Source organism: Drosophila mauritiana, chromosome 2R, assembly GCF_004382145.1.
Source record: "Drosophila mauritiana strain mau12 chromosome 2R, ASM438214v1, whole genome shotgun sequence".
Taxonomy (NCBI): Eukaryota; Metazoa; Arthropoda; class Insecta; order Diptera; family Drosophilidae; genus Drosophila; species Drosophila mauritiana.
In genome coordinates, this window is record NC_046668.1 from 19,030,002 (window position 1) to 19,042,220 (window position 12,219).

General features: G+C 42.9%; 1 protein-coding gene across 1 annotated transcript in view; it reads left to right on the forward strand.

Annotated features, from left to right (window-relative positions):
• LOC117137420 (zwei Ig domain protein zig-8) overlaps positions 1 to 12,219 on the forward strand; it is a 45,733-nt gene that overhangs the window by 14,300 nt on the left and 19,214 nt on the right. Inside the window, exon 2 of the mRNA XM_033298850.1 lies at positions 11,829 to 11,995. Coding sequence (XP_033154741.1) covers positions 11,829 to 11,995 — 167 coding nt within the window. The remainder of the gene's footprint in view (positions 1 to 11,828; positions 11,996 to 12,219) is intronic.

Here is a 12,219-nt window from a genome sequence, read left to right on the forward strand (position 1 = left end):
TCATGCAACCAGAGGCAACTAAAGAGGGAAAACAAGGATAAAGGCAAAAATGTATATAAATAAGTTTTCTATTAATCATAGAAATAGCCGGCAACAATGTGCCTGCTAATGGCGTAAATTTTATGGCTGCCCTCTTAAAAGTGTGCAACATTTGCGGAAGAAGGGTAGCTAAAAAGGACTCCAAAAAGGTGTTTTAACTGCAATGCGCTGCTGGCTAAAAGTGTTATTACATTTTCTGCTCAAAAAGCCAAGTAATTAGTTTGGATATTCAACCCCAGGGCAGTGACTCGAGTTTCCTGGACGCACTTGCACGTTAGCTATCCTTTCGAAGGAGCACAGTCCGTAGTATCCTTTTAGTGCTTCGGCCAGGCTAATGAATAAGAATGTGTCTGGCCCTGTGAAGGCGATAAACGTTTGCTGTGATTATTTGATTGGAAAGACATAAAAACCCGGTACCAGGATACGCCAGGATACGTCTGCATGTGAACACATCCATTACACACACACACACACACTCGCATCCTTCGACAGGCATTTAATGGTCACTTTTATGGATACGCACTGCATCGCATACTGCCTGCCATTGATCGCCCTTTTCGTCAGTCATTAAAATGTTTATGCCCCTGTCCGTCGTGGCCTAATTGAAGAACTCTCTCGAGTTGGCCTTCAGTTCGGTTCGCTGGCCTTAATTAGGTTGTAAAACTTTAATTACGACTCGTCGCAATCAGCGCAAATCATTTGGAATTTATACCTATGGCCCAGCTCCCACATCTAATTTGAATGGCCATGGACTGAGTGACAATCATCAGTCCCTGTCGGCGCATTAATGAAATATTCAATTCGATGGCCAGTTTCTACGGGGCTTTGAGTGATGAGCAGTGCTTAAAGTTGCCAAAATCGTTGCTCTTAAAGCCCAGTGCTCCATCAGGGCGTAAAATCGATTTCGTGATATATTAGACACACACATCAACGTTGTAGACACTGGATCATGTCATGTGCGGAGCTTCGATAGTCGTAGTCAGACGGAAAAAGCCGTGGGCACAAATTGGATGTGTGGCCAATGCTCGGCGAAACTCATCAAAATGCAAAACAAAATACGCAAAAGTAATTCCCATCTACATCTAGTTATTTATTTTCTCATATTGCCACAAGATGTTTCATCCGAGCGCATCATTTACTTTAATTGAGCAGGGGGCAGAGGACGAGGGTAACTCGACTAAGTTTGATGGACCAAGTTTACTGGTCCCATATCGCGGGTATTAGTTAATTTTTGTGGGCTTTTTTTTGATTGCTTGGGCAACTGCGATTTAAATAAATTGGCGGAATTTTCAAAATTTCCAACGCGCTTTCATGGCTTTCATGTGGCTGCTGGCAATTGAGTGCTTGACAACCGGGCCAAAAGTGTAGTGACAGCAGTCACCGTGGCACTGCCCACCGCAAAACGTTTACGGATTACATATAATTAAGCAAACTATTCAAATATGACGCATACGCCATGTGGTTATGCATCAATTAGCGGCGCCGACTGCAGTTAAGCATACATAAATCAGACATCGCGCATACGCCACGTTGTCACGACTGATTTAAGTTTGCCTGTCATGACGCTTAACCACCCGAACAATAAAACTGGATGAGTTGGCATCACGGAATCGCTATTCGAAATGTCCCCACTTTCATTTTGGCCCACTTTGCATTGCAGTTTCGACCAAGGACGGTGTTCGCGTAAATTGACTGGGCTTGACTTTAATCCCTCGTTTGCGCTCAATTACTTTGGCCAAGTTAAATTGGTTTTGTGTCAGACAGCCAACTAAGTAAAATGCAGAGCGGCTTTGTTTCTGCGGCTTCTTTAAATTTAGTTTTTAGCAAAAACTTGCTATTCAGCAGGCAAAACACTTACTCATTTAATCAACTTTTAAATGTGCTCGTATGCAAACTAAAATTGATTATCTGATAATTAGTGCACTTTGCCTGCATTTAATGAACATTAAAATAAACAACGCTCCCAATTTATAAATTATTGGACTAATTGATGGAGTGTGCTCAGTTCATAATTCGATTGTGCCGTATTTTGCTGGCAAACTGTAAACAAAAACGATTAAATACTTTTAGTTAAAAAGAAAAGTTTCTCCGACGAGTAGGATTAAAAGTTCCTAGGTCAGGGAAACCATAAAGATACAACCACGACAATAGCTGTAAGTACAAAATCAGGTTTTGGTCTTTACTTTCAGGGGTTAAATGAGGCTTTTCTCCTTAACTAACAAAGCTGGCAAAGCAGTTCAATTAGTGGCCCAAACAAATGAGTTGCACTCGCCCATGTTTGTTGTTGCTCCAGCCGTAGTAGTTTTCGTGGTTTTTGGGGTTACACAATACATAAGTTTCCTGGAGATGAAGGACGGATTCGGGCGGCACAGGGTGCTAATTTCCAACTCCCGGGGCATATTAGTTGCTGCCACCATCGCCGTTGTTGCCAGGGAAATGATGTGGAAAATTATGCGGAGCATGCCTCATGCAAATTATGATTGTGTTGATTATGACGCATTAAAGCTAAACGAAGCAGGGACTTTGTTTTGCAGCCCGGCAGCAGGAATTAGCATACAGATTTCCATTGGCGACACGTAGCTCTATTTCAAGACTTAAAGTTTTCCATTCCATTCCGCTTGCCTTTGTCCTGTGCTTTGGTGTTGATGTCGCAGGCCAGGCATAAAATTACAAAGGCCTCCTGGAATGGCACACTTTCAGGCGCTTTTATGGCTGCTAACAAGCTCATAGAGCAGACCATTCCATTCCCATTCCCAATCCCGATCCCGGCCAGACGGACCGACCAACACCAAAGTGAAGACATTAGCAGTGAGCCGGGCAAAGTAACCCAAAAATGAAGTAGATCCAGGGTACAAAGGAATCTAAGAGCGAACTCTGAACTGAAACTAGAAAAAAAGAAACAGCTGTGCAGAGGAAAGAACACGCTTAAAAAACTGATAGGTTCTGATTTAAAAATAAATATGCCCAGTCGAATATGTTAAGGATGTTCTTTCATGCTAGAAAATTCAAGTTACCTTTTTACTATAACCTTTTATTTATATTAAGTTTGCATCTATCGAATTTCGTAATATTTTTTTTCTGAGTGCAAAAAGCTAAAACACACCCCTCACTCCATTTGCCAGATGGAGAAAAAAATGCCGTCATTTGCATGCATTGTCAGGCGCAGGTTTTTTGGGGGGTGTTGGGATCCAAGAAAAAAAAGGTCAACTTGGGTCCCCAAATTGGCACAATAGTTGCGTAGGTGTTGAATTTGTGACCGGACTATGAATAAGCTCCTTGGCTGACAGTTTTTCCTGTTTTTTTCCTGGCTCTCCTCCAGCAAACATATTTATTTCCACACTTTCATTGGTTCGAGTCGCTATGCGTTCATTGTGTAGTATATAGTATATAGTGTATAGTGTATGGTGTGTGACCCAGGGACGAGGCCAAAACAACAATGACACTCAATGCAAATTGAATAGAAGACAGGAGCAAGGACCAAGGACCAAGGACTAAGGATCTAGCCAGACCCTTCGGACGTGGCGGGATGAACGCTGGCCAACTTGTTGACTTTTAAGCCCAACAGAGTCGACCATTAACTTGAGAGTTTTGTAAGTAGATATATTTACGTGGCATTTCGCCTGTCTTGGCCTTAAAGTGCCGCCTCATTGTGGCGGAATATTTAAGAGGCGATTTCCATCGAATGACGAGGCAGTCAGTGTCGAAATAAATTCAGACCAACACGAACGGCTCCCGGCCATTAAAAAACACACACGAATATGTTTAGTAGCTGTGGCGGTAGACGAAGTACAAATCAATTTGCATTTACAGATTTCGCAGAATCATTGCCAAAATATATTCTATAGAAATGGAAGAGTAACATCTGCTTGGGTTTACAATTAATAATTTCCAACGAAATACAAGGAGTTGAGTCTCGCAGATGTGTAACAGGTATATTTTAAATTTTGCTTGCTACCTCAACCATTAATTTTCGAGTTCCAAGTGACTTGTTCTAATTACAATATATACTCTTTTAAATTTTTTTTAACTGTGCCTTGCAATTAAATTACATTGCTTGGCTTCCAACCATTAACTGCAAAATTATGGCTGTCATTTACAAGCACTTTTCTCCGCTTCACGACAATTTTTCCGTAATCCCGCTTTCCTTAGAAATTTATTTCGCTTTCATTTTGGCCAAACGGCGTTAAAAATTTCAATAAACGCCTGTGCCATTCATTACAATTTATTCGCGGGATTTTGTTATTATTTTTCGCTGGCAAAAGAATTCCAGGAGAACCGAAGAACATTTCATTCACTTTTGAGCAGTTAGATCCGCCTTGTTCAGTCAGCTGACAGACAGACATTCGGCGTGTGCAAATTCAAGCCGCACACTAAACGAATCAGCGACATGGCCACAGGAATCCTTCGGGGAATCCTTCAAGCTATCTTAAGTCGGGCTGAGTCTATTGTTTCGCAAAGAGGATGTCACCGACAGAGCCATGCAAACTGCAAGCGCAGTAAATCCATTTTCAGTCGTATGTAAGACGAGAAAAGAGTGCGGAAAAACCAAAAGAAGTACAGAAAGTCAAGTTGAGATGGTTGTGGAGGGGGGTGGGGAGGGTACCCAAGGAAAAACTACCGATTTCCCTCTTTCCTTGCCAGTTGCAGCTGAATATTTTACGCACTGATTAAAGCAAACGAAAGTTTGGCATTGCCATTTGCATTCCCCCATTCGCGATTCGCAGGGGACTTTTCCCTGCGCATGCATATTAAATGAGATTTTCTACGCTTTTCTTTCGCTGATGCAGCATCTCGTTGTAAGTTGTTTACTTTGTCGGCGAAAACTTTACCAGTGTTAATGTGCCTAACAGTTCGGGGCGACAAAGGGTTCATAAACATTGCTGGCTAATGAGGAGCACTCGTGGCATCCCAAGGATGCACAGGAAAGTCTAGACGAGGCTTAGTGGGTGGATATGTATTGGCATATACTAATAATATAGAGGCGTACGTCCCACGGACCAAATAAAAATGCCATAAAAATCACTCATACGCTGTGATGTAGCCCAATATTATGTGGCACACAAGCGACCTACGTCAGATGTCCTGGCGGTAGGCAAGGATGCTACACAGCAAAAAAATTTACGAAATTAGAGCGCGTGTGAAAATTGTAACAGAACAATTACGTACTTTAGTACTTTTACATTTAAAATGAGTCTGTTATTTATTTATTGCATATTTTCCATGCATACTTAAACAATATCCAAATTTAATTTGCTATTCATTCAATTTCAACGTAATTTCGTTGTTTTAACTCAACAAAAACGTTTTCCAAACAAATTTGTACAGTATTGTGTTTCATTTGTGCAACAACTCTCATTGTGATCAATTTAAAGCACAAATGAGAGAAATAACCAATCGCTACTACACTGTTTCCGTGCACGACTGCCTGGTCTTACCGACCAAGCGAAAACGGCTAATAAAATGTGTTAAATTATGACAGGACACTGCCGCAACGAGTGAGATAGAGCGAAAGCCGGGCTAACAGAGATACAGAACTCGCATAGGAATTGACCAAATGGCAATGGCCCAGAGGTTCAGAGATCCTGGCTGGCGGCATTTTGTTAAATTAAATCAGAGCGGCTAGCAAAAACGCCCGCTCTATGTAGTATATGGTGTTGCCCCCCACCGCAATGAGGCAAATAATCATGAAAAAGTCAGCCATGGCAAGGACAACAAGGACAACAGGGACAACAACAAGGGCAGCGAGCAGAGATAACCATAAAAGCGTCGCCCAAAAGTCTGCAGTACTTTTTGTGTGCCACTAAATGTGTGTGTTTTGTTTTCTGTGTCCTGCCGCCTGCCTTAACTTTTGGCCCCCAACTAACACACACACACAGACGCAGCAGAGAGAGAGTCCTGTAATAGTGGCCCGCATTGTATTGTTTCCTCGTTGGCAGTTTCACTTGGGGAAAACTCGGCAAAGTTCAATGCCTTCACACAATACGATTCGGTTGGTATTGGTCCTCCTTCAGTAGAAACTAGAAACCACCTTCCAGCCACCAAGCATTGCTATACTTGAGTGGGCCACTAGTTGTGAATGTCATTTTTGCATTTCTGCTTTGAAGTTAACCGGAAAATTTTCAAGGCAATGTCGTATTTTTGGCCAACTTAAAGCAAATGGAAAAATCCAGAGAGGGATCGCTTTGCCATCGAAATGGAAAGTCTGCCAAGATAGAAATCAATGCCAGGACTTGTTTATTGTTCAGTCAGAACACTTTGTTCGGCTGACTTGATTTTGCATTGGAACTTGGATTTGGCCTGGCCAAAGCCGGCGAACCAGAAACTATGTCAATGCCGGGTTATCACAAAGTGGTTTCATCCACTACCACTTTTCATATTGGGTCCACTTGGTGCTGATTGCGTTGAGTTCGATCTGCGGGCTCAATCAGTATGCAATTAGCTCCATTAGAACTAAACCTGTATCAGTGTATTGGCTTATCGGGGGGTAATTAATCAACACGACATCGGAGAGGGTCGTTCCATAAGTTTTAGATGTACGCCTTTAATTTCTAGCTAAAAAACAAAAATTAAACATTTCGCCTTTCATTGCTTCACTTAAAGTAAAATATCATAATCACAGCAAATGAGTTCGTACAAAATAATGTAATATATTTAACACAGCAATTTTCAATATGACTGCCTAAGATTCCTGTGTATCAACTCTCGTTACTCATACGCCACGTTGTTCAATTATGGCGACCAGCCACCAGCTCTCCGCCAACCAACTCCACTCGCTTTCTGCCATTCTCATTGGCATTCGGAAGCATAATTTATGGGTTGGCAAAGCGTCTAGGCCATAAATTAATTGTCGCGCCTAAGTGCGCACGATGTCGTCTGAGCACTCGGATCGACAGAATGGAGGCAAACTAAATAGAAAATTGCCAGCATTGGAGGACAGACATTACCAGACGGAGAACGAGAATGGTAACCAGGGGGCGCAGGATGCAGGATGCAGGGACAAGGTGAAATATGGGCCCGGCCAAATGGCTGCGTTTGCCAGCGATGGCAAACTGCAATATGCCATTGATAATTGCTTGAACATTACGCATACGCCGTGTGGTCAGGCTTTATGGTTTTATCTTCGCCATTAAGTGTAATCAATTTTTCGAAAGACGGGGCGGCAAGCGAGGCAAGCAACAACAACAGCTCGCATTCCTTGTCGGTTAACCAATATAGGATTTCATTCGCAGACAATAAAGCAGCTGAAATTGTTTTTACAATTGCTTTCCTTTTCGATTGCACTTGCCAATGCGAAACGGAAAACGGAGTCAAATCGATTCCGATCATAAAGCACGAGCATGTGTGCCCTGGAGTGTGGCATGTAAACAGACCGAACCCAAGAAGGAGATCCTGAGCTCCGATTAATGTCTGTATTTAAGTGAAGCACACTTTGAGGCGAATCTTGCTGAGCTCAGCTGGAGAGCCCGGACGTGGTAACTTGCCAACGCCAGCAGTTGTGGCCCTAGAAAATGATTATGTGTGCTGGTGGCGTTGTCAACACGCTCGAGGGTGCAGCATGTGGTCCCTGGAAGGAGCTAGTCCACCCGCCTGCCCGCCGCATCTGCTCACCTTGGGTTTGTGTGGCTGCGGCGCCTTAAACCGATTTCAGATAATTTCTGACTTTTATTTTTCATTTGCCCAACGATATCGCCCCTTGACGAAGCATTTACGACGACACATCCGTCACTTGTCGCCGCATTCAGCGGGCGTTATCAGATTTCGTTTCCAATTTTTTTGCAATCTTCTTTTTTTCGGATTTTTTTTTGGAAATTTTTCGGGTTTTTCTGCGTGACATGTGATGCGCATGCAAATGCGAAAGCGGGCGGTTTTTAAATGAGGCACGCAGTTGCTTTTTTTTTTTTGGTGGGTGGTTGGGGCGGCGCTTCATCATTGCAACATTTTCATGGGGATTTTATGCTCATTGAAATGCGACAACGAAAATCTTCCAGTTTTCCACGCGCTGCCAAGAGTCACACACACTTTGGCCTAAAATGTCGCCGCGCTCACTTATCGTGCCTCATTGTGAGTCATGACCGCCTGTTTTTATAGTTTGCCCCGATTTGTATGCGTATTTGTATTTAAGCATTCATATGACCACATTAGCCGGGCGATGGGGAGGGGGATGGTGGATGGGGGGACAGAAATCGAAAGAAATATAATCATAAATTCCAAATGCGGCACTTATAATGCCAACTGAGTGATGAAATGGCTGGGCGGAGCTGAGGAAAGTGGGCTAAAGCAGACATTGCCAGCCATAAAAATGGCGACATACGCGAAAAAAAGTTGTCGCCCAAGACTAACAAGCTTCAAGATTATATAAAAAAGAAATATCCCCACAAAAAAAAAAATAATAAGAAAAAGAAGCGCTCTGCTGAAATAATATGCCCCAATGAACTCGTTGCCTTTGACTTTTGGTTACTTTGTGCATATTCAAACATAGCTTCACTCACTCGCTCGCTCTATCTCTCTGATTATATAACCAATATTTTTCTGTCAAATTTCATTTTGATTTAATTTGTGCTGGCAAATAGAGTGGCAAAGTGTCAGGAGCAATTTGCTGCACAAATATTTTGCCATATCCACTCGCTCGAAGCAAAGCGGAAACACTCTGCCAGCATAATCGATAGTTCAGCATATTTAAAGGAGCTCAAGCCGCATCCCCTGCTGGAGGATGAGGTGGAGCCGCGTCGAGTGCATCGACTGCCACTCAAAGCTTCAATGCGATGTCAGTGCAACTTAACCTTAAGTGCTCCGGATCATGGACAATCCAAGGCTGCCTCGCTACTCCACGAGAAGCGGTCCTGACTTTCGCCTTCTATTCGCTTCAGCACACATGATGATATGCGGGGCTCCAATTGGGATTAACTAGGCCAAAGATATTGTCTTGTCAGCTGAGGCGAAGTAAATAAAGTGCTGTCAGTTCAAGACAAGCATTTCTTAAATTGCTAATTACACTAAGTGTATTCCAACTTAATTCAATATTTAAATAAGGCAGTAAAACTTTATAATTAGCTGGTTATCATTGAAAATGATTTAAGCTCATATTCTTGTAATAACCTTTTTTTCTTTTGGTGTTTTTAGATAATCTCACGCTAAATTAAGTCTGGTTACATTTAATAGTTGCCCAATCGATTTTCGGTAATTTCGATTTATCCTCAAGTAAAATATCCCCCATAAATATGCATATGTTGTGCTAGGCACGCCCCCCGCCCCACACAACCGCAAATATTTTCCACCACATTTGCTAATTTTCGGGTTGAAAAGTCGGCAAATATTTTTGGTCCTTTAACCGCAGCAGCTCAGGGATTTTCGGGATGACAGTTTTGTGGGGGGGGGCCGAGTGCCCCCATTCCCCTCCGCCCGCACCCATGACCATGTATCATGTTAATTTGCAGGCGCCGAGCGTTTTTGATTAAGCGCACGCTTTAAGGCAAAAGCCCAAATCTGACAGCAAGCAGCTGCCGTTTTGGTGCCGCTGTTATCGATGGCCAAAGTGGGCCGAAACGACGGGACAAACAAACGGGCTAACAACAAATTGGAGGCTTCGACAAGTTGGGCTCGGCATTTCCTGGCGGCCGCATCGTTAATTTTCACAGCGTGAGCAAATTTTCCATGCATAAACTTAAAATTAGCACAAGGTTCGCTATCGCACACAAAAATGAGCGGTGGAAATGCTGTGGGGTTGGGGGCCGCAAAAATGGTATGAAAATCTTTTCGCAGCTGCCCATAAATTGCATGCTCGCTGATAAACAATAAATTAAGTTCTGTTTCAAACCAGCCTCCATATTTCTCTCTCTCTCGCTGTCTCCCTTTTCCTCAGCTTTTGTCCTGCGCATTTTCCGCTTTCCGAATTTCCCACGCTTTTCCACGCCATTTATGCGCCACGCACGCATACGTGCAACATTTCTAAGCTAATTTTCGCCAGCTTTTGATACCCTGTTACCTATCTGTGTGGATTGCGGGTGGGGTGTGATGTGTTGCAGGGTATTACTGGGTAATTAGCCTGGCTAACCAATTTGAACTTTTCTTAATGTTATGTATCATTTGCATTTATTTTTTAAAAGTTTTAAGTTTTTAATAATTCAGTGTATACATTAATTTTTTAGAAAGGAATATGTTTGAAGATTACATAGCCATAAAATTAGTAACCCTGCATTTGTGGAAAAGGAGGAAGCCTGACGTATACGTAATAAAACGCTGCAGCTTTTAATCTTTTTATGTTTATTAACTTTCCCTGCATAAAATTATCTCCTTGTTTTTTTAAGAGCAACTCCGCTTCGATTAACGAACGAAACTTTTTCCCAACGGTCCTCTTACATTATTATCTATCCTGAAATGTTTTGCATATTGCCCGAAGATGGAAAGCCGCACGTACGCAAATGTTGCGGGTGCGCATTAAATTTAACTTTGTGTTCGAAATTTTTCAAAAAGTAAATCGTAAAATTTGTCATGTCCCGGCAGCCACCAAAACCACCCAAGCCACCGAACCACCCAAACCACCAAACCACCGTCAATGTGGTGGAGTCGATTCATGTTTTCACGTTGCTACGCATGTGAAAAGTTTGCGTAGGTCTTTTAGCTGCCTTTGGTGAAAGAGTGTGCGTGCCCCGGCGAAAGTTTTCACTTGATTTTCTTCTTCCTTTTTTTTGGCGCGTGCGGAAACGGAAATGTGCAACAGCAGTTTTCCACCGACTTCGGGCGATGAATGGATGGAGGTCCTTGATTCCTGGCTGCCAGTTAGAGAGTTCAGCTTGGAGTTCGATAAACTGGCGCCAGCAGGAGTTCGCCTCGTATCGCCTCATTCAATTATTCGTATTCCAGTTGGCTGCATGCGATCTGCGCCGATTTCTACCGTGCTTTGATGTGCGGAAAGTTTGTGCCAGCTTTTTCTCCTTTGATTCCTTTAAGACCCATCTGCCTGCGCGTTGCGTATTGATGAACTTAGCTGAAGCGTTCCCGGTCTCCCCAACGACGTTATCTAACTTGGCTCTACCGCCAGCTGGACACAACTTTTGCCCAGCTTTGACATATTTAGTGGGCCAACTTTTGCCCTGGCCATAAACTTGGCGAAGTGTGCTGATGACCGGAAAACATTTTTGCCATCATAATTAGCATCTTTTCGCTTGGCAGAGAACAAATGGGCACATAATTGCTCATATATAGCCTTCGATTGATATTTTATACAGAGATCAGCAAAATAAAAGAAAGTTGTCCTTTGGTTAGCCTGGTTAGCCATCAATTTTCAGAATTTTCTTTAAGCCAAGAAAATGATTAAATTTGAGAGCTGATCGATGCTTAGCTTCAGTGGGAATTCCCATAGGACTTTTCTCGCCCCACGACTTACTCCATTTTCCATCCAATACAGCATCAAACAAATGCCGAAAGAAATAAAAAAGGAATGTATAATTGTTTGTTGAGGATTTTTTGGTGCCACATATACGGTTGTATGCCTCTCAGGCAGCGTTCATTTATTTGTTTTTCCGCTTCGTTTTTGAGCAGAATTTTTATGCGAATTTTATTACTTTTCAGTTTCAGTTAGGGCTTTGCCTGCCCCACCAAAAGTTGCGGCATTGCTGGCAGCTCGGGGCATTTGAATGCCCCGCTAAAACCAACAATACGTCGCTACGTATGTGCAAATGAAAATGAAAATAAATTTCCATTTGGCACAAGTTTTTATGCCGCTGCCGCCGCCGCGTTGTTCGCACCATTCCACTGACCTCTATCCACTTTGTTTCTCCCATTTTTTCCAGGCTACAGCGCTGCGTTGGCACCCACGCCGCCCACCACGTCAACTACAACCGTCTCGCCCTCCAATCTGCTGCCCTACTTCGACTTTGATGTGCCGCGCAACTTGACCGTAACCGTTGGCCAGACCGGCTTCCTCCATTGCCGCGTGGAGCGACTGGGCGATAAGGACGTAAGTGGAAAGTGAAAACTTGGCCATAATCGGAGCAACCGATGCCTATTTTGAATGCTCTTTTGGTATTTGGCGAATTTTTCATGGTACACATGTAAATTTTGGCTAAATCAACAAGCCAAACCAAACAAGTCAACCAAGTAATCATGCAATGAAAACAAAGTGACAATTATATGTTATTAAAATATTACCAAAAATATTACAGTAAATTTTCTGAGTGTTTC